Here is a 22,572-nt window from a genome sequence, read left to right on the forward strand (position 1 = left end):
CAAGAATCAGCACAGTGATATATTTTTCATAATTCCTCATCCTCCTCATGTGCATAAAATAAACATTTAACATATGGTATGTATATTTTAGACTCTCAGTTCTGGGTTCCAGTTATGTTTTGAGACAGCAACCCCTATTTAATGTGTGCTATCTCTTACCCAGGGCATCTCATAAATCCTAAACAGATTTCAGGATCAGCAGTGCCACCAGCCTTTGATCACCCTCACCACATGATGAATTTCTCATTGCCAAAAGTCTCGAGTGTTTCGACAGCACTCCGGTTAGTTGCCCATGATTCCGCTGAGTTCTTATTCACAATAAGCTGTTTACTGTATGCATCTTTATATACCCATCATTAATAACTGTTTGGATGTTAATACTGCGGAGAACACAAAGAAAGCCAAAGCCAACATTTGACTGGGGGATGAGTGAGTAGGAGGCTGCACATTGGCCCGGCGTTGGATTAGAGATGCTGCCTCTGTCATTTCTGTGCATTTCGAACCAAGACTGCTTTCTCCACATTATTGCAGTAAAAGACACAAATCTAGATTTGAGTTTAATATCAGTACGAGTGTGAAATGCCCTGTTGTCTGATATGGAGCTGCCTGCCGTGACACAAAGCGCTTGTTACCAGGCCTTACGGTGACAAGGTGACTGCCAACAAAGGCAGTTTTGTGTCCATTATAAAACACCGTAAACTACAATCCATCAAAATTTTTAATGGAGCAGGTGAACATATTCACAGCTTACTGTCCCTCTTGTTGAGAATTAGATGGTCAACAGCCCTCACACGTCTGTTTGCTGAATACAGGTTTACCACCAGCAGGCTTTTTTTTTTTTTTTTTCCAAGCATAAAATCAGTCATGCTGCAACAAATGTCACTCTGTAAAATCACAACCTGCCTTGTTTGCATGTTAGTTATCGTGCAGATTAAACAAAACTGTTGCGTTAATGAGTGCATTTTGAAGTTTCATCTGTTATTTCTTTCAAGGGAAGTTATTTCTTTCGGACTTTATGCTAAGTTGAGATAACCAGCTGTTGGCTCCAGCTCTATACTGAGTGTGCAGATATGAGTTTAGTAACAGTCTGCTCATCTCACTGTCAGCATGAAAGCAAATAAAGCAAATCTCCCAAAATGTCAAGCTACCTCTTTAGAGGGGCAGAGAAATGTTGGGAAAACTAACACTTTAGGAAAGGCTGACACTGAAGAGATGATGAGAAGATGCTATTTTTAGAGTGGAGGGGACTTTTACAGACGTGTGTTCATTTGTGTGCATGTGTGTGAGAGAAGGGGTTTATATTTCACCATATTTTGAGGCAGCACAATTAACGTGTTGTAGTAAAACATAGGACAGCCATTCTGATGCAGTGACACTCTCTCAAAGCAGACGGCATACTGCACACACTGAACTGTTGAACGGGGAAATAACACCTATGTCATTTCTTTTTCTTGAAAAATCTGTTATTTTCTTTCAAGCGTCCCTGTGCAAAATCAATTCAAATGTGTGTAGCGTGCTATTTAAATTGAAGGGATTGGAAACATTTTGGTAGTATCAGAAAAACACAATTTTTATAATGTAAATCATAATTTTCCGGTCAGCAATTCTTGTTTTACATCAATACTTTAGAGGTCGATTCCAGTCTTCTCGCAGCTGGATCTGACATGTGGTGCAATCTGTTTAAAAGCAGCACAAAGATCAGATAGCTCAGCACAACACTGCACTGCATTTGCTTATTTGTTTTTTTTTTTTGTTTTTTTTTTTGCCCAGAGAAATTGAATAATAAGAGAGATATTGTCACATCACTTAGCATTATATTCAAAGACAAATTCAATCTGACTCCACATACAACTCCTGTAGCCCAGTGTTTGTCAGTGAGATGAGGAGGATATTAAATTTGCTGCTGAGGTTTGTCAACCTGAGAGCACTTTTCTGTCATCGCAGCAGTGAAAGGTAATCTGTTTCTCCATGCTGCTGTTGTGATCAAAGGAATCACTCTCCCAAGACTATCGCACACACCAACCCACACAGACACATGCAAAGACACAATGAGGCACATGGACACACCGGCATCGTTCAAACACAGGCTTGCAACAGTATAACAGACAGACAAAAATCCTGCATGTGTGCTGTTACGAAGACCAACACCGCCACTCACATTCAACCAAACCTCTCTCTCACACACACACATTGATGAATGCACATCAGAACTATCAGAACTCAAAAGAACTGCGCAGCAGAATCTAGCAAGAGTAGGTGATTGGTTGAAGCTCGGATATAATCGAGATTGCAGTGAGAGAGAAAAATTATTGTTTTCATTTTTTAGTACTTTGGGGCAAACACGAAGATTTGTAAATCTAATATTGCTTAAAATGTCTTAAACTTCAGCAAAGCCGCGGCTCCAGTATGGTTTCAAAATGTACACATCTGATGGTCGGAAATATTCAGCAATGGTGGATTTTTTGAGGGCAGCAAAATATATATATATATATATATTTTTTTTTTTTCAGAGGCATTGGAGTGACCTGAAAACTACAGCTCAGCCATCGAAAACATGAGGAGATGGTTGAATGTTGGTGGCTACTTCAAGGTCATTTTCAAGCTGCATGTTCGCGCAGATTTTTGCTCTGAAGATGTGCTGTACCACCTTTATCAGAAATATCTTGCAGAAGGGTTTGTAGTCTACACCATGCACTGTACCAAACCCCCACCACTCCCCTCGCTGGGGACTTTAACCAACCCTCCTTTCATGCTTTAGTCACTCTGCCTGGGCTGCTGCAACATCCCTGCTGGCTCCACTCCCAAAGCACTCTTTAGCCCTTACATCCAGATTTCTCCCCGAACCACACACACACACACACACACACACACACACACACACACACACACACATCCTGCAGTCCCTCTGCTGTCTCCACAAGGCTGTTTGTACCGAATACAAAATTCTGGTGCTCAAACCTTCAGGCCACAGTCTAGTTGTGCACGTCAGCCTGTGATCTGCATTCTGTCGTTACCTGCCACTTAGCTTCCCTCTCCCTGCAGCAGGCTGGTTATCACCCCCACCGCTACACGGAGACACACAAATATGCGCACACACGCACGCACATACACACACACACACATTCATCCTCTTCTCTAAAGGTGGAATGACTTCAAACCATTCAACAATCACTCCCTATTTTCCATCATAACCCCCTCCCCCCAAAAAATGTCTCTTCAATAGATACATCACGTCACCTCTGACTTACATCTCCTTTTTCTCTGACTCTTTCTTCCTCCCCCCATTTGTATTTTATATAAATGCATTGGGGAGATGGCATGATTTACCGATTGTGTTTGTTGTAAAAGAGATAAAATTGCTCTGGCAGGTAAAGATTGAAGTGATTCAACTCTTCATCTGTAAAAAAAAAAAAAAAAACTTCCTTCCTGGTGATTCAGTCAGAGGGAAACAGAGGCTTCTGCAGTATGAGTGAGCACCAAAGAAAATTGGAAAACGCATGAGAGAGAGAGATAATGAAGAAGAGCAACGTTGAGGCAGTCAGGAACGACACAGAGAAAGGTAAATGGTTTCTAAAATGAACTATACAGACCTGCACGACGTCCTGTGGTGCACAAGTGCTTCAATAAAAGTTACATAATCATGCTCAGTAAAATATATGCACAAATTATGTATTAATTGTCTGGCAGGCGAGATTTATTTAATTTAGATTTAATTACATTTCCTTTGAGATTAATAAAGTATCAATCTGTCCATCTATCTATCTAGCTATTTTGAAATTGTGCTCCATAAACAAGTCAAGCATCTATATTTCAGATGAAACCAATTCAAACCACGTATGACAGTAACTAATGAGCATTCTGATAATAAATTATCAGATTATCCTCAATCAATCACTTCATTGTTATTATTTTCTATCAGTTGACTTATCATTTCAGCCACTGTTGCTCATGTTGTCCTTTCCTTGTGCAGTTCCACGTACAGTGACTTTGACTTTAGGTGAGGTGCTGTGAGTCATTCAAATTAGTATGTTTGGAACTTGTTTTGAAAAGCAATTCCCTCTCAGCAATTTTCTAATTTTCTCTGGATCATAGACAGTCGGTGGTTTGGATTTATGCAGAATGAAGCCCATGCTAATTTTGCAAACATAGTTAAGCATAATTAAAAAGTATTGCAGCATTGTGCATTACCCTGTGAATGGACAACAATAGACGCCAAACAGGCTGAGAACGAGCCACCTCTGTGTTTTTCTGCTGCTGCTCAACTCCCCACCCCCTGCAGCCCAACTCAGCAAGTGAGGGGAGAGGGGATCTATTTAATCAGAAAAACTGTCACATTAATTCAGACAAATTCAAGCAATCTAGTTTTCTAATAAAGCTGTCATATTTGCATCCGGTGACTTACACTCGCCATCGTTTTAGATTAATTCCCGTCACAACCTTTTGATTTATGAATGCATAATAACTGAGGGCAATGTCTGTGACTGTGATCAAGAGTGTGTATGTATATATGTGTGTGTGAATGTGCATGTGTGTGTCTGTGATTATGAATGTGTTCAAGTTTGCGCACAAGAATTTGTGTCTACAAAGCCTTGACTTTTAATCTAACATGTTGCTTCTGCCTAGATGAGAGAGAATCATATTTTGCTATAATTGAGCATGTTAAGAGGGAAAGATCAGACATCTGGTGCGCAGGAGCACGAGTTGCATCACTGGTTCTGCGTTTCACAGCAGCTACTCATCTTTCCTTATCTTGTTGCTGTTCAAATCAAAGGGCTAAATGCATTAGTATCCACTTGACATAGTGTTTCCATATTCATCCTTTGTATATAATCCAAAGGTCAACATCTGCCCTATTCACTGCGCCGACATTACAAAAAATTCATTCCTGTAACTGGTTTTGGTTTTTCTTCATTTTGTGGCAGCCAAGCAAGAAAATTGTTAAGTATAAGATGCATTTTAATTATCTTGAGGATTTTATTGACAGTTGTTGGTTTTTCTTAAATTAGTTTTCCACATTTTATCGACTTAATATTATCTAAAAAATATAAATGCATTTTCACACTTTGATTCTCTATTTCTTCCTTCCTATTGTTAAACTGTCTTGCAAGGCAATCCCATCTCCCCGAAGGAATATTATTAGGTAGACATTAATCTGCTCTACTCTCTCATCTCATTTGGTTCTGCCAAAAGACCTGAGGTGTTGCCTGAATTGAGCATTGTCATAGAAAAACACACACACCTGTTCCATTATTTGACTAGACACTATTGTTTTCACTTTGCGGCTGGTGAGAAAAGTTAACTGAAGTGTGCACATGGGGCTTTGCCTCAATATAATCCTGTTCTCATGACTCAATCCAAACTAAATGAGAGTCTCATATTCCAGATCACCTCAGAGAGGTCTAAGCTGATCTGCAAACATTTCTGCGGAGTCAGTTTGCGTCGCATTCACCTTTGTGTTCCAGCATCCAGAGTCAGTCCTGAACAATGCACAGCAGATGCTGGAGCAGGCTGAAAGGACAATATTGAGTAAATAAACAGCGTGGGGTCTAAAACCAGAGCAGTTCTGCTTGAGGATCTGTGCTGTCAGTTGTACGCTGCTATTTATATCACTTCTCATGAGTCTTGGCAGATTTGGCCGAATGTGAATCTTGACAATTTTAATGATCAGCCAGTCGTTTCTCGAAGGAAACACAAAAGTTTCTCCACACCACAAAACGTCATCATCAAAAATATTCTTTATACATATTTTAAAAATACAATCTACAGTATTTTAGTCAGCCTGTAAATCTCTCTACTAAGCTTCCTGAATTTGGCATATCTATATATTTTACTCCAAGATGCCACCGAGGAGGCTTCACAGCCTGAATATCAGATCACCACCTCAGCTGCTTGGGTATGAGTTGTGGAAGGAGTAGTCACATTCTCACCATCGCAAACAGACTTTGCATGTCATTTGACACAGAGAGTGCTATGCCACACAGAAAGATCTACTCGGAAGCTGTCTTTTACTCCACCATCAAACATGTGAACAAGACCAGACACAAGCATCTGAAGCTGTCTGCCCTCTTGCAGAAAGTCTGATATGGGAGTGGACAACACTTTCCCTCTCCTGAAATGGCCCCAGGATGAAAGCCAGCTTCTTCTGGCACTTGCAAACACAAACTGACAAATGACATCGGGCACCACAAAAACTAAATCACAGCTGTTTTTATTTTTTTTTATTGTCTTAAGAAAAAACATGCTGTTTACTGAGGGAACTTCATCCAGGATAGAATTGAATTATTTGTTGTGAGGTGACACACACATAAACGTAAATAGTCACACACACACACACACACACACACTAAACAGTAGACTGTTCAGTCTTAGTTTGCACTTAGATTGTAATGTTTACCTAAAAGGAACCATTCCATTTTACAATTTTTAATTCATGCTCAGTTTGCACATCACACTAATTAGTTTGGTGAAGCTTCAATGAAACACAAGCATAACATTTTAACTTCTTTAAAATCAGCAAAAACTTTAATGAACCGAGACTATCTTTCTTCAACTGTTCTAGCTTGGATTTGAAATGTCTTCTGAGTAATGAAACTCCAGGTTGTCGTGTCCAGAAGTGGCTTCCTAGTGTATCAGTGCATGAATACATATATAGATGATGTAGAATATGAACGCAGCACACTTTGCTTTCATTTATAGTGCAAATTGTTGTAGTGCAATAATAAAAATTGTACAGTGCTGCTCCCTGCTGGTTTTATTATACATATCAAGGCAGTGGAAATATGTGAAAACTGGAAAAAGGTGTTGTTTTTAATGTTTTTAAAAGAATTTATGGTGAAAAAGCACTGCTAATCAACCAGCTCTACTGGAATGAACCAAAGAGGGAAATCTCGGCTTCCCTCACCAGAGCGGTGATGTGTAACATACTGCACCCCCCAGTCACTCAAATGGAGCGGCTCACTGTGGTCTAAACTCCCTTACGTGAATGTGTGTCACTGTGTGAATATATGAACTGGAGTGTCATCTAATGTATGCCATCCATCACTCTTCCTGTTTCTGATAATCACAAACAACTTGTTAATCAGCAGTTTTCGGTGCACTTTTTTTACATTTTATTTATCTAAATTTTGTATATGTATATTCAATCTTTCATCTTCTATTGCTTATCACTTTCTGGCTCATGGGGCCTGGGGCCTCTCTGGCGGACCCGTGACCTGTCCACGGTGTACCCCGCCCTCACCCAATGTGAGCTGGAATTGACTCCAGCACCCCACATAGCCGAGAAACGGATAAGCTGTAGAAAATGGATGAATGAATGGAATATCAATTAATATTTATTTATTATTATCTTATTGTGTGAAAAAAATAAAAGTCGGAAAGAGGGCGGGACTGGGCGTGTGTTAATCACTCTGCGGACCAATGATCGTTCGACGCGTCACAGCAAAAAAAACATAACAAAAAAAAAAGTCTTGGTTTCGCTTTCTGTTAACTGCAAACTGAAAGCATCCATGTGCATATACTACCTCGAACAGAAAAATCGCTAGAAAAGAACGATCAGGAATAGACATTTTTACTCGGAGGAAGTAAGTAACCGCTGGCTGGAGTAACCTCTGCCATTCCTGCCGTCCTTCCTTACGTCGCATTACAACTCATCTGTCTGCCTTCAGCCGTCCTTCCACAGGCGGGGTGTGTTTTTTTTTTTTCAGGCTTCTTCAGGTTTGTATCAAAAGAAGAACAGTAACTCTCTAACACATTGTGGCTCCTACAGACAAACTAAATGTCCTAAAACTCCTGCCTGTCTTCTATTGTCTTTGTCCAGGTCAAACAATGGCAAATTTTTGGCCTTGGCACAGCAAGCAGCAGGCTGCACCACAGGGTGGGTCCCTGTTACTGTATGTCACCAAGTACAGCAAATAGCATGACATGAACTGAATTTGAGTCAAATGTTTGCATTTTCTTCAACAAGCTACTCTCTTTACGCTGTTTTTTTTTTCCCCCAAGATTTTTATAGTTTGTACCCAGAGATTTTTAGCACATCCATACAGACAAACTAAATGTAATGAATCTCCAGCCTGTCTTAAGTCTCTGGTGTTTTCCCAGGTGAACCCAATAAATCGTTACTGGAAGAAGTCCGAGAGTATGACAAGGACGCAGCTGAAGTACTGAAACGTAAAAACTGTTTATTCTACCTATTCTACAAGTACAGATGGATGTTTTTACCTTCTTACTGCACACCATCGCATTGCAAATGAAATGAGATGAACTACATTTGAATCAAACTGTGCCTTTAACCACTCTTGTCCTCTCAGGAGCAGACTTGTGCTCTAACGCTGACCTACAGTCACTGACTCAGCAAGATCTGCACGAGCTTTTTCCAGAAGTTAAGAACTTCAAGCTGAGAAGGAAAATCTTTCAAACTATAAAAAAACGGGTAAGCAAATTAAGAGTTGAAATCTGAAGACCTGGTTTGAGAGAGATCGAAACACAGATAAAGCAGCTGTGTAGAAACTACATAGTTAGAAACAATGAAAGGGAAAAATGCTCTATATGTACTCTGTGTTCTATATTTTGTTTTTTCAGAAGTCAATCAATGATGTCCTAAAGGAAATGAAAGAACTTGTCCCACATGAATATCTCAAATGTATGTACAAATTTTCCAGCATATAAAATATTTATTGCATTGTAACAGTTTTGTCATCAAGTCTAATAGACACCACCTCTCCCTTCAGCTTCTCTAACCGCCAGTGGGGTGTTGGTTGACTACCTTCATATCCTGAAGGACTTAAAGACCCAAATGGATTGTGTGCAGACCTTCATTAATGCTCATATTGATATCCTGGAGAACATAAAACAAACTCCGCCAGGTCCAAGTGACTTGTCCTGCAGAGCTGAGTTAAGCAAAACCGGAAGCGTTTCAAAAAAGAGTAATTTTCATTTTAGTCCATTTCAAATTTTCTAAGTTTTGCTCTATAGTGTTCATACTGGTGACAGTAGACAGGGATTATGACTTTTTGAAAGGTTTTTTCATTTGAATGTTTTTATTTGTGGTTTATTCCACTAAATATGACAAATGTCTGTCCACACAGCAGTTACTACTTATAGAACTCTTCCATACTATTGAGACTGGAATGAAATTTCTCTTTGCTAATTTAGCTTCAAGCATTTTAGTTGTTTTATCAACAAGCTTTAAAACACTTTTTGAAAAGGATTTTTTGATACTAATATACTTAATATAAACAAGTTTTGTGAGGTTTTCTAAATATCCAGAAATCGGACTCTGATTGCTAAAGACTGATCATTGATGATGAATGTTGTCTTTTTCTTCAGCTACCTCCCTCCCCACAACACCACAACAGGAAGGTAGGTAAAGTTTATAATAATTAGATATTAGACAGTAAAATGTTTTGCTGTTATGCGGAAGATTCCCTCTGTGAATACAACTTTTTTTCTGTCTGTGACGATAGTGAAATACAAGATGCTTGTCAGCGGTAAAACCTTTGATGCCCATCTCCAGCTGATGCAACACGTCAAGCGTGAGCCTCATCTTGATGTGATTTTGCTGACTGAAAATGATGAGCATTTCCAAGTTACAATTGTCTTCTGCCCAATCATTTCACGGGCTGGCTCAGATATTGAGGTGGCAATGGCTGAGGTTCAAGGTAACAGAATGTTTATTGAACTGAACACTTGATAAAATTTGTATCAGATTTTTTTCACAAGGTTCTTCTAATCTGTATTATCAGTATTACGCTATCAACGTATTGATACGTTGGTTAATGAGAATCTTACGTAGTATAAAGCTTTGTTTATCATATTACCACTCTGATGCTCATTTGCAATTTTGGAAATATGCTGTTTCATACTCTTCCCTCTCTTTTGTGTTCACAGATAAGAAGCCTGTCATTCTGGTAGTGATGCATCATGAGCGTGAGGCAAGGAACGAAATGAATGCGAGATACATGGAGAAACATGCCGAAAATGTTCTGATAATGGTCAATGTTTTCTTCCATGAAACAATGCATGGACTAGTGAAGTGTAAAGAAAACGATGACGCTGCTTATCAGATTAGGCAACAATTACTCAAAATACAGTTATCAGAGAAAAAGCATTACCCGTAAAGGATATAAGTAGGGTTTGGGCAATGAAAGTGGTAGGAGTGGGTCTACTCTTACTGGAAAAACCCCGGAATGATCATTTATACTTCATTCCATGAAGTACCGTATTTTCCGCATTATAAGGCGCTACAGTAGAGGCTGGGGTTACGTTACGTTACGTTACGTTATGCGTTAATGTCCATATTCACAATATGACCAACCTTATTCAACTGTAAACACACAAAAGAAACACGTAAAGCTCACTTTATCAGTTAATTCCTCATCTATCAATCCCTCGAATTCTTCTTCTTCAGTGTCCGAATTGAACAGCTGGGCGAATGCGGCATCCAACACGCCCGGCTCCGTCTCATCAAAGTCATTAATCGAGTCAGTGTCGCTGTTGTTGTCTGGCAGTTCAGTGACAATTCCTGCCTTCCTGAAAGCTCGGACCACAGTTGAGACTGATATATCAGCCCAGGCATTTACGATCCACTGGCAGATATATATATGGATCAATATCAATATTGATCCATATATAAGGCGCATGGTCAGCTTTTGAAAAAATTGAAGGCTCTTAGGTGCGCCTTATAGTGCGGAAAATACGGTACATGTAAATAAATCATGACAATATCTGTGATTTTGACGGTAGTAATAATGGTATTATTTTTCATGAAAACATGCAATTGTAAGGAATTATAGCAACTAAAGGTTTAGAAACAGGATTTCTGCGAAAACAAAGCACTGACGGATCTTGATTTGTATTTATCAAACCCAATCATTAATACAAATATGGCATGTTTCTTCACATCTGCAAATTTTCTACAACCATAATGATGTAATATGTTGGGTCATTATATACATTATGTCTGTTTGGGTTATCAGATTTTAAATGTGTAAGGCAAAAATATTTATTTTCTTGATTGGCACATTTTACTCATTTAGATTATGATTGCACTATTACTTGTTTAAAAAATGTTTGGTGCAGTCCATGACATTGAGCAATTATGCTGCTAATAAGTTTATGGAAGCTTTTTTCAGAGAAACAAGTCTATTAAACCTGTCTTTACTTTTCATATACAGTATAGTAATATTTATATATAACAGTATAGAGGCTGCAAGTGGAAAAGATAAATGAAGGTAATTATCAGTAGACGCAAATTATTTTCTTTGATTTCATGTACATCTTGCTGTGGCTGCTTAAACCAATAAATGTCTTCAAAAGCTTATGAGATGTGTAAGTTTTAGTTGTCAGACTTTCAACAAATGTAAATTATGTTTTTGATCGTAATGATTGAATGCTACTTTAGATGTTAGTCTCATATCTGATGTGATCTGTAGAAACATAATAAAAAAGCATAAAGTACGTCACTTCATATGTACTTTAGTACACCCAGTACTTTGCAGTAGTCCTGTATGAGTGGAGTTCTTCAGTATGGGTAATTTATAGGCCATCAGGCTTGTGAATAAACATAATTTACACTGTTTACTGATACTGCTGCTGTTCAGTGATATTCATTGCAACTGTGCTCACACCCTCTTCCCCCAGGCCATCAGGACACCCTCTCCCCTCCACGCACACACACTCACTCCTCCTTTATGTTAATTGTGTGTATAATTTTATTCTTTTTTTCCTTTACTGTTAGTTTTCTGTGTTTTATATTATTATTAAGCTATGCAGTTTGGACATTGGTGCTTGTACGGAAGTACATTTCAAATAAAGACTCTTGAATCTTGAATCCCCACTTCATCCGATGCCAATTCAGTGATAGTCACTGTTTACTTTTGCTTACTTTTGCTTTTATTGCTTGCTTTTGATTTTTACCCCCTTATGCTACATCTTTAGTAATAGTTATTGTTCCTGTTATATTATTATTGTCATTGTTACATTGTTAACAATTTTTTGCTCTATTTTCTTATGTTTTATCTTAATGTAGATCATTGCACAAATATAATACGCACGATTGTCCCACTTACCTCTGACTCCTTGTCTGGTGTGGACCGTACGGATTTCACTGTGTGGTTTAACTGCTGAGTTTTAGGACAATAAACGTCCTGACTCTTGAATGTTGAAAAAGTCAAACCGGAAGGTCGACATTGTTTACAAACAGAATCAGCTTCCGGTTCGTGCTCCGCGTTTTAGCTCGTGCGGTTAAATTGTCATTTTCCGTTATTTGTCTCGACCTCTTCTGGGAAGGAGTGTTACTGGTTACATTTCTACACCAGCGACACAAAGGCAGTCAACGAAAAACACGATGTTCCAGTCAGTTTTGTCCATTAGCGGCGGGGTAACAGTAGGCTAACTGTGCTAGCTCAGCAGACGAGCAGCATGGCAGTGCTTCGGTCCAACAGGTGTTAGCTGCGTGTGAGCTTCGCTGTTAAATTAGCTGCTCGAAGGGACTGCTCGCACGTTTTCTTAAGTTTTCCACACTCATGCCATGCTCCTCAGTCGCCTCCTGTTAAGCACCAGGTCGACGAGTTCACGAGTTGCTTGTTTGCAGAAGATATTTGCGGTCGATGAAGTTTCAATTCGGAGGCTGCATCGCATCTCCAGCCGCCACTGCCGAGAAGTAAGCTGCTCAGGGCAATGACAGAAAGCTCGTCCTGCCTTTACACCGCTGAACTGGCCATCTTTCCTCTGTGTTTTAGACCTTAGCGCAGCTCTGTCTGTATGATATGCAGCCGGTCAGCACCTCCTACGGCAAAGGGACCCCTGGTGATGATGATGATGACGATGAGGAGGAGGTTGGTGATGCTGGCGAAGGTGTAGCTGGACCGGACAGGGTGCAAGGAAATGAAAAATTAACGAAGACTCCGCTGACCTCAGATCAGGTGGACGCAGTCGGCATGGAGGTCCAGCATGGGCCCACTGACGCTGGGTACACTGCGGCCGGTGAGTGGGCCTGCCTACCTCAGGTGATATCTGGGTTTGGGAAAAATCGTGCTGATGTGGTGACACCTTCTGATGGATGTTATGCGGTTTCCAAATAACTTAAAATCAGCATGCACATTGTCCCAACTGCTTGATAAACAGCAGTAACCAGTAAACACATTGTTGACATGTTTATATTCAGGCATTGGGGAATTTCCCAGTGTTTGTAAAATGATAAACCCCAGGATCTGAAAACATGGGACACCCTCATATGCAACCAAGAGACATTAATTTTTTTTGTATTACAGCACTTTGTGAAAATATGGCATAATATGTCTTTCACCTAACGTGCAATACAACGCCTGTGTAGTAGTCTACCTTTTTAGTGAACATATCAGCATTATAAGGGATTAGCCACTGAGCTGTGAGAAGGTGGTTTAGTAAACCATGCCCATCAGCTGTACATGTACAAGTGTGCTTTTGTGTCCATGTCTCGACAGAAACATTACACATGCTGTTGAATCGTCATTATTTTTTTCCTTGGCAGCTCCTACAGGATCAAATGTGAAGAAGGCAAAGAGGAAAAGGAGGGAGAAGAAGTTGATGAAGAATAAACTGAACACCGCTGATACTTCAGAAAATTTAATGTCCGAGCTCCCGTTTTCCCTAACCAGCCCTACCACATGGAAAGAGCTAGGATGTATGTATGACTATTTTTTATCAATTATTCTTTGACTTAAATATTTTTTTTCAGCCAGTGTCACAATAGAGACTAATAGCTCTCACTTAAACACTAATAAAGTTGTGCTACAAGCTTGAAGTCAGTTGCCTAGTTTTGATGACCTGACCCTTGATTTCAGTTTCATTAATGCCCATCCTCTGTAGTCAGCAACCCAGAGTCAACCCAGAGGAAGAGGAAGAGAGGGAACAGTGGAGGGCGAGTGGACAGTGAAGAGGATGGAGACAAAAAGAAAAAGAAGAAAGACAGCAAACGCCCCAATTACTTTGTCTCGATCCCTATCACTAACTCACAGGTAATTACTGCACTACAGTTACCTCTGCACAACATGCTTGAGTACTTTAAGGACCATGTTGGCATGTGTCAATCTTTTATCCTTTTTATTACAAAACAAAATTGTGGGTACTTTTGTTGAAGAGTTAACCAAATAACACACACACACACGTGTATGTGTGCATGCACACACACCCAAAGACACACTAGTATGACCTTTCATCAAATTCCTGCCAGTTCAGCCAACAATAAGCGTGATAGTATTACTTTTGTCATCTGACCATCTGCTTACGTTCTGCTATTAAAGCTCTTCTTTGTTTTTTGTGAAACTGATAAAATCTGTCCTTGGTTTAGCTACTCACACTTTAAGTTTTCATGACCCAGAAGCAGATGACTATCAACCTTGTTGTCTCCTTATATGTTGGCAGTGGATGAGAAAAGTTGTTTCAGAAACCCTTTGTTCTTCTTTTTTGAGGAAGACTTCAACCTGTTGTCTTTAGAGCATTTTTGTTTTCAGTGTTTAACACATTCAATTGTGGTTGATGTGCTTTAATCTGTACAAGCTCTAAATCACTTAAGGACAAAGTTTTCAGGATTCAGTTAACTGTCAGCTGTCACAGAAGTCATATTGCTTACTTGCCAAAATACTCCTCTTAAGTAGCATTGATTTACCTCATAGTGATCATGTATTGACATCTGTAATGTTGAATTGCAGAAGCTGCTTCTGTTTTCTACTCTGTTCCATTTTATTAGTTTCACCTTAGGTCTTCTGCTATTTCATACAATACTTTTTCTTCTTGTTTTCTTTCACCTATAGTAGTGTGGGTGGTGAGGGAGCAGAGGAATAGGGATTCGATGTGATGGGGTCTGTCTTACTCTTACTGCTGATGACTGAATGTAAATTTGTTCACTGACAGATAAGCTCTGTGGTGGCTGAGGTCCAAGAAGCGGTGCTTCAGCAGGAGCCTCATTTGGCCAAAGCCATGATCCCCATTCCAACTCTGCACATCACACTGCTAGTCACCCATCTCGCCAATCAGGAGCAAGTAGACCTGTGAGTGGATGCACAAACGGAACTATCCACAAATATACAACTAAAATGAACACATCCATTATAACAAGTTCACATGTAAAAATCTTGAAAAACATCATAATTTTTAATTCATAATGTGAATGGTATTGCAGCAGAAACAGCTGTGTTTGATCTGTGTAACATAAGGGGAAAAGCAGACATTGCAACATATACAGATTACAAACTTTTAGTTGTACAGTTTTTTTTTTTTAAATGTACAAAATTGCGCTCAATTGGATCCAAACAGCCCATTAGCTGGCAAAAGCTGAGCTACCAGATGGTGGTGTTCAAACAAAACAAAATCCAATATTTGTGCCAGTATATCCCTGGAATTGATTTCAAGACATAATTTTACAACATACATGTATTACACTATTGATTTCCCCAATGCATCCAGTTATCTACATATATGAAGAAAAAAACTGATCAACTCTTTGGAATACAGGCACACATATGGAAAACTCTGCTCTACATACTGTCACAACAGTCACTGGTTGTTACACCTTGTGTCTAATGTGTAATTAAGGATAAAATAGAATCAAATCGCTGCTTGCTCCTGCATTGTCCATTTTCCACACTGCTCACAGCTAAAGTGTTGAATAGAGTCATGCTTTCTCATTCTCTCTGTAATACAGTACATTATCTTTGCATCAGAGATGAACTAGCCTCTTGTCTTGTTGCAGTTGTGAATGAAAAGAGTTCTTAAAGTAAAGGATGCAATTCTCTGCGGTGATTAATTATCTCTGTGCCACATTACACGTAGCTTCTGTTCTATCTCTTCCTCTCTGCACTTCCAGGGAAACGCAGTTTTCCGCTTCATGTTTCCATAATGAGCCTTGAAAATACTGTTGAGTGGTGAGACACTGAGCATTTAATTCCAAGAAACAATTAACTATCAAACAAGTTTGTTAAAATAAAGTTTTTCATTCTCAAATTAATTTCACATTCTACCATTTGTCTTGTTAATGGTCTTTTTAATTGGATTTTAGTTCTGAATTATCTATACTCAATAATATAAACATAAAACATCTCAACCATCATATTGTTCATACTGATTTGTTAGGATAAAAAGTTTTATCGAACCCACGCATGCTGACTCAAACTAGTGCTGGAAAATTTAATAAATTTTAGTCGAATCGAAACAAATATCACCCATATTCATTTAGAGACGGTGCAAGGAAATGTATATTTTAGAAGGAAGTTATCCTTCTAACATTTCATGGAAGAGCTGGGTATGAGAGAGCTGTGCAGCGTGATGATTTGCTTAATCTGCAAAAGACTGTGACATTATTAATCACCATTCTCGTGTTATGTAATATGAGATGGAGTGAGGGAGGGAAGCAGCGAGGGAAAGGATTAAGTTGTGAATTGGTGTGCGTGTGCGTCACTGTGTGTATTCATGTGTATATTTCCTTTTAGAGCAGCAACCGTGCTGTCCCAGGTCAAGCTGTCATTGGCTGAGCTGCTGGGTGGGCAGGACCTGGTATTGCCCTTCTCAGGCATCGGTCATTTCAAGAAGGAGGTGGTGTTTGTTGGACTGGCCCCCGGACATCACAGACACACACTGGATAGCTTGGCAGGTCAGTGACCAAGGTTTACCTCTTCACCCTGCTGTCATCATCCTACACCTCTGTGAGTCTTTGTTACATTACGTACACACAGTTATTGCATATTTTTGAGTGGTTTTCGTGCAGTAGTTTGCTAGAAGTAAAATCGCATTAATGATTGTTATTGTGGTACCTTTCTTTTCCTTTTGTGTTCATGTGAAGGGAGCTCTAACCTTGAGGTCATTTGAGGAGACGATAGCTGGTTGGAGGGCTTAGTGTCTTTCTTAAGGACACTTCTTCAACTTGTTATCCAGGGGGCTTTACTATGAGAGGTCACAGATTAGACAGCTTTAGGCTATGAGGCTACCTCTATAAGAAATAAGCAACAAATAAGATTGTAAAAATGTAGTCTAGGTCCAGTTTGAGTATTTAACTGAAAATGAAATAGCGAGACATCTAGTGTGCAGATGTATGCACAGTAACCTCATGTAGTGTGATTCAATGTAAGTATCTCCTCTCATAAACTGATGTGTGCCAATTTGGTGAACTGATCTGATTACTTGCGTCCTTTTCTTTTGCTGCTCCTTTTAATTTTCGTTGATGTGTTGTGCATGTATAATACATCAATTTGTGCTGTTACATTTGTCGTCTTACATCATTATCCTTGACTTGTGGTGAGAGCTGAGGCATTTGTGTGAATGTTTTTGTGTTGTGCCTGAGGCAACAACGTTAAGCCAACATTTTTAAAAGGATTTTCACTCACACCAACACACACATATACAAAAACAAAGCACATATTTGCTAATTGTTATGTATTTCCACTCAAAACATCAGTAAAATAAGAAGTATGTGGTATGCAGTGATTTTTGGATGTAAACACATTGATTTGTGCACATGCACTACATTTGGTGATTAGTGGTGGCAAATCTTAATAAAAACCAATGCAGTCAGAGTTTGTTTTCACCTCAACCCTTCTCTCTTCAATAAAGTTAGCTATTTTAATTTCATCTAGATTTTTTAAATTGGTGTTCATGCATAAAACCAAAGATGAACCTTTCACACTAAATTGCCAGAGAGGGCTGTAGTGGCGGTGGGTGTGCCCCTCCTACTTAAAGACATGCAATTTACAGCCTCTAATTGGATTTACTTTTCTCCATCAAGGTTGCTACGCCTCTCAGCAGACATGAGAGGCAGACCCTAAATAATCGGCCCTGTCAAAACCTAATCACCCCTAAACTTTGAGTGATTAAGTATATTAAGAAGTCAATCTGAAATGTGTTGGGAAAATATTAATAGAAACAGTTTTGCTTAAATGCTCATTATATCTTGGCATTTAGGGAAAGAATATTTGCTTGAGTGCTTCAAATGAAATATGACTACATATGACAGTTTGGCTCTAAGACAGCCCAAAGCCACAGAAATACAGCTGTGTATGGCCTGAGCACACTCTTGAGCTGCTAAAGACAGATCACTGGCAATAAGTTGAAGTTTGCAGTTGTTTGTCCTCTGAAATTCAAATTCAACGCATCTTTTGCGTACGCATCTCAATTTTTGTTACATGAAGCGATATTTAATCAATGGCATAGAAACCGTGAAGATTTTTTTTTACATTTATTTATTGTTTGACTATTTAAAATGTATTCAGTTGAAGTAAAGTATCCAAAGATCATTAATAAAAAATGGTGCTTCCTTTTCACAAGTTAAAATTACGATGTGTGTTGTTATTGGAAGAGTAAAATAAGAATGAGCCAGGAAGTCAGACCCGCCATCCTCTCGTCTGCTCTCTCCACCACTGTTATTGATTATATACTAACCTTTCTCTCCCCCCTACAGCTCTTCTTCTAAAAATACCTCTATGGTTTCCTCTAAACCTCATCAGGTGATGTGTGGGTCTTTGTTCGTCTGTGTCTGTCCTTGGAGGTTTTCTGTCTGCCATTGCTTGTGCTCTTGTTTGTGTATCTGTCTTTCTCAGTGTGATTGAATGATTCAGCAAAGTTCAGCAAAACTTTTTGTTTCCTCCCATCCTCTCACATATTCTTCCCAGTTTTGTTAAACTGTTTGTGTCTCCAGTTACAGCTTTACCATAAACTGAAATGGTTAATTGAGAGGAAATACTTCTTGTTGTTATGAGTTTGAATTCATGTTTTCTTTCACCTCCTTCCTTTTGCTCTATACACTTCTTTCAGCATAGCAGCTTGATGCCTTTATTCATAGATAATTTTTTTACCTTTTGATGTGTTTTTTTTTTTTTTTTGTTAACTTTGTGTTGCTTTGTTGCAGAGTTGTTGAGAAGCCGTTTTGCAGAGCAGGGGCTTTTGCAAGGAGACAGTCGTGGGTTTGAACCCCACCTCACCATTATGAAGCTGTCAAGGGCATCAAAACTACGATACCAGGTATGTACACCTGCACTGACACACAATTAGGTCATGAAAAAGCGTGTATAGCAATGTTCAATATATTAGCAATACGTCAAGTGTTGTCAATCAGGTATGAGCATATCTTTTTACTAGATTGTTCCAATTTTGAAAATGAGAACGAAATCACGGTTGAATACACGGTTGATACACAATCTCCTGCTGTGATACCAGAACACAGGAACACAGGAAATAATCTATTAGCTCAAAATGGGTAATGTTGATCTTGAGATCGTAGAGTAAAGTCAAAGTCAACAATGTCAGAGCATTTTGGATATTCCCCTTTTAAAAGAAAAAAAAAAAAGAGTCATGAACTCAACCTTGGATTCACAGGAAATTGCCACAACCTGTCAGGTCACTTTTATGCTCCAGTTTCAATACTTGAACATATTTAACCCATTAATTTTGTTTTATTTTACACTAATATTACTGATTCTTCTCCCTATACGAAGGGAAACATTGCTTGTACCTCCAAATCGTGATGTCAGCATAAACAACTAACTTGTGACAGATCCACTGTACAAAGAAAATGCACAATATGTGGAAAAAGCTCATGGGTTTTAGTTACCAAGTCAGCGTATGAATTATATTATATATTCTCTAATTGCTGTATTTAAAAATAATGTAATACTATGCTTGCATACTCGAGCATTAATGGATAAAAAACACATTTATTTGGTGAAACATGAATCACTTTTGTGTTTTTCTTTTCCTAACCCAACATTATCTTAGTTAGTTGTAACAATACAGCTGCAGTGTTACATCTCTGTCCTCAGCCAGTTAACCTATCAGCAGCTGTAAAATGTCTCAACCAGTAGTTAGATTCTAAATTATTGCTGCAGAGAAAAGTACTGGTGGGAATATCATACCTACTGTGGTGCCAATTTCAGAGATAATTGACTGTATGTAATTTCATTGTTTATGATGTCCAGCTAAGAGCCACCTGTTACATCGAGATGGATTATGGCAAGATCTGAGGGAGGGAAAGGAAAAATAGTGGTGTGTGACTAGGGGAGTGTGTACGAAAAGGAAAAAGATATATAAATAAGAGGGAGGAATGAGCGGAAAGGACTGACATATAGAGATGAGCAGTGGCCAGGAGGGGAGAGACAGAGGAAGGATAGCATCTATCTTTTGTCCCCTTTTGACACTGAAAGACATTTTATCCTGTCTGGCGCCCGACTGGCTGCATTCTTGTCCTGTCCTTGTCTGTGTGTGTATATGTATGCGAAGAGTTGTGTGTCTCAAGGATGATTGTGCACATCTTTGAATTCATAAACAGCTTTTTTTCCTGTGTCTCTCAGGGTATAAAACGTGTGGATCCAGCCCTTTATTCCAACTATACGAACAAGTAGGTGCTTAGTATTTCATCCAACTAGCAAAGTAGAAAGATAAAGTATGATGACAAATGTTTTCAGGGCCAATACCCTACAACAAGTGCTGTGGGATACTTTTGAGTCAAAACATAGTAATATGATGTAATATTATTGTTTTTATACTTTTCATGTTGCAGAATGTTTGGTTACAGTTTTATAGCTTTTAGGATGAAAATACACATCGCCCAAGTACACTGCTCCATGCACTTAGATTTGTTTTGAGTGATCATTGCTTTACAGTTGCAGGGTTTAACATGTGCCTGTTATATCTGCTGAAGGCATCAAAACGCCATCGTTTGGCTTTTAAATTCTCTTACTCACTTGGTCTCTGTCACTCAGGTTTTTTGGAGACCAGACAGTCGAGCGGGTGGATCTTTGTTCAATGCTGAAAAAGAAGCAACAAGACGGATATTATCACACCGAGACTTCACTACAACTAGGTTAGTGCACACACAAACCTCGCCATATTTAATTTGAGTGATTGTTTGTAAGTGTGTGTGAGTGTGTGAACTGGTTGCTAATTAAAGTTTCTTTATGGCAATTTAAACATGAGTTTGGAACAGCAAACTTTTTGGGTCATACATTTTTTTTTATAATTTTCATCTTTGTGAACTCGAAGGGAAGGCACATATTTAGTCTTTGTCTTTCAAGAGGACGTCTCAAGTTTATGTAGATTTATTTTGGAATTCTATTGTTCATACTTGAAAAAATAAGTCTGGCATAGTAGTTTTATGACTTCAGGATCATATTTTTGCGCAAGTTTTTGTGATGCCATTAAAATTTCTTTTGCCTGCAACAAATATGTGTATGGATGGGCAGAATCAAACACCCGAACACAAACTCATTTCCATTTTCCAACACCACCATGCTGGTGTATTTATTAATGACCTCTAATGAAGACTTTCTTATATACATCGGTGAAGTATACACATTTTTTTCCTGGAGTTTGTAGATTCCTTTTGACTTTTCACTAAAGAGGCTTGTTTTCTTCGTCTACAGTTATAGAAGACAAAATATAAGAACTACTCAGATCACTGAGACCAGTGTGGTCTATAATGTGCAAAGGAATAGATCAATTTGGCACTGATTAAATTTTTCAGGTTTGTATGTTGTCTTCTGTGCTGGCGTGTTGCAAAGCGTTTATTATGCTGTTGTGTAGCCCGACATGAACTAGAGATGGCGCTGTTGATCACTGTGGGACTTGGGCTGTAGCCATGGGGAATTGAATCTATAGGACAAAACAAACTGTTGGAGGGTCATTTTATGAATCTGTAGTTTTTGTTTGTTCAGTTAAAAAAAAAAACTTCTCCATAGAGCATTTTGATCTGCCATTTGAACAGATCATTACCTTATATATGTTTTCTTAGTTTCGTAGCATGATGCTCTCAGGTTGGATGAAGTAGTGGCTGCATTTTCAGGGTCTGTCCTTTTGTGTAAAAATTAAAATAGGATGTTTGCTATCTACTTTGTTTGAATGTAGTGACATGAAATCAGTCACTGTGTCTAGCCCAGAAAAGCCTGACTGGAGACTCACTTCTTTGAACCACTAACTAGCTTGGTCTGTGATTATATTCAAACCAGCAATGATGTTCACAAACACAACACAGAACACGTTAGTATTCAAACTGTGGCCAAAAATAAGCCCCATCCTCTACCTCAATGATTTAAAATTGGCTTTAATTTAACCAGACATGATTGTGCATTGGTCTTTCAGGATCACGAATAGCCACATAAACATACATTAAGAAATTATTGCATTGTTTCCATGGAATTCAAAGATTAGTGTATACTCCTGAGTACGCATAAGCACAGTGAATGTGTACATAGAGTACACAGACAGGGACACGCAAAGTCCCACTGTCAGATATTTATACTGATTTATATAGGGGGGTGTGTGTGCACACTTGTGTGTTTAAAAGCTGTCACCATGAAAGGGACTGGGCTGTCATAATGTTTTGCGGATCATTGGGCTGACTGACGAGACAAAGAGCGACAATGTATGAGAGCAAGAGACAGAGCAGGGGGATGTTTACCTCACACCTCTCATCATTAAAAAAGCTTGTGCATATTTCAAGTATTTATTACATTAGTACATTAGTATTTAAAATGCAAAAATTCAGAGCACTACATCCACTTCTCTGATCTTACAATCTGTGAGTGAAGTTATTGGTTTCGCCCCTACAACCTTTTT

General features: G+C 38.9%; 2 protein-coding genes across 6 annotated transcripts in view; both read left to right on the top strand.

Moving 5' to 3' along the window:
* The first annotated feature begins 1,251 nt into the window (after window positions 1–1,251).
* The window catches only part of akap7 (A-kinase anchoring protein 7), a 42,502-nt gene continuing 21,181 nt past the window's right edge, over window positions 1,252–22,572 (top strand). For all 3 annotated transcript variants that reach the window (XR_003840503.1, XM_029497197.1, XM_029497198.1), the window contains exons 1-11: window positions 1,252–1,262; window positions 2,922–2,924; window positions 12,206–12,658; window positions 12,738–12,981; window positions 13,508–13,660; window positions 13,846–13,994; window positions 14,890–15,026; window positions 16,464–16,624; window positions 18,872–18,984; window positions 20,310–20,356; window positions 20,721–20,821. Coding sequence is in view for 2 of the 3 variants with exons in the window: in XM_029497197.1 (XP_029353057.1) it covers window positions 12,527–12,658; window positions 12,738–12,981; window positions 13,508–13,660; window positions 13,846–13,994; window positions 14,890–15,026; window positions 16,464–16,624; window positions 18,872–18,984; window positions 20,310–20,356; window positions 20,721–20,821 (1,237 nt within the window). In the remaining variant the exon portion in view is untranslated. The remainder of the gene's footprint in view (window positions 1,263–2,921; window positions 2,925–12,205; window positions 12,659–12,737; window positions 12,982–13,507; window positions 13,661–13,845; window positions 13,995–14,889; window positions 15,027–16,463; window positions 16,625–18,871; window positions 18,985–20,309; window positions 20,357–20,720; window positions 20,822–22,572) is intronic.
* Window positions 7,486–10,336, top strand: LOC115038318 (uncharacterized). 3 transcript variants are annotated; one of them, XM_029497199.1, is made up of 9 exons: window positions 7,486–7,713; window positions 7,817–7,873; window positions 8,098–8,166; window positions 8,307–8,428; window positions 8,578–8,638; window positions 8,727–8,921; window positions 9,325–9,357; window positions 9,462–9,656; window positions 9,886–10,336. In XM_029497199.1, exons 2-9 carry the CDS (start codon window positions 7,825–7,827, stop codon window positions 10,113–10,115), a joined length of 954 nt encoding a protein of 317 aa, XP_029353059.1. In that variant the 5' UTR covers window positions 7,486–7,713; window positions 7,817–7,824; the 3' UTR covers window positions 10,116–10,336. The 3 variants fall into 3 exon arrangements, with proteins under 3 accessions (XP_029353059.1, XP_029353061.1, XP_029353060.1); XM_029497201.1 differs by having other exon boundaries at window positions 9,462–9,530; XM_029497200.1 differs by having other exon boundaries at window positions 7,486–7,683.

Source organism: Echeneis naucrates, chromosome 24 (assembly GCF_900963305.1).
Source record: "Echeneis naucrates chromosome 24, fEcheNa1.1, whole genome shotgun sequence".
NCBI lineage: Eukaryota > Metazoa > Chordata > Actinopteri > Carangiformes > Echeneidae > Echeneis > Echeneis naucrates.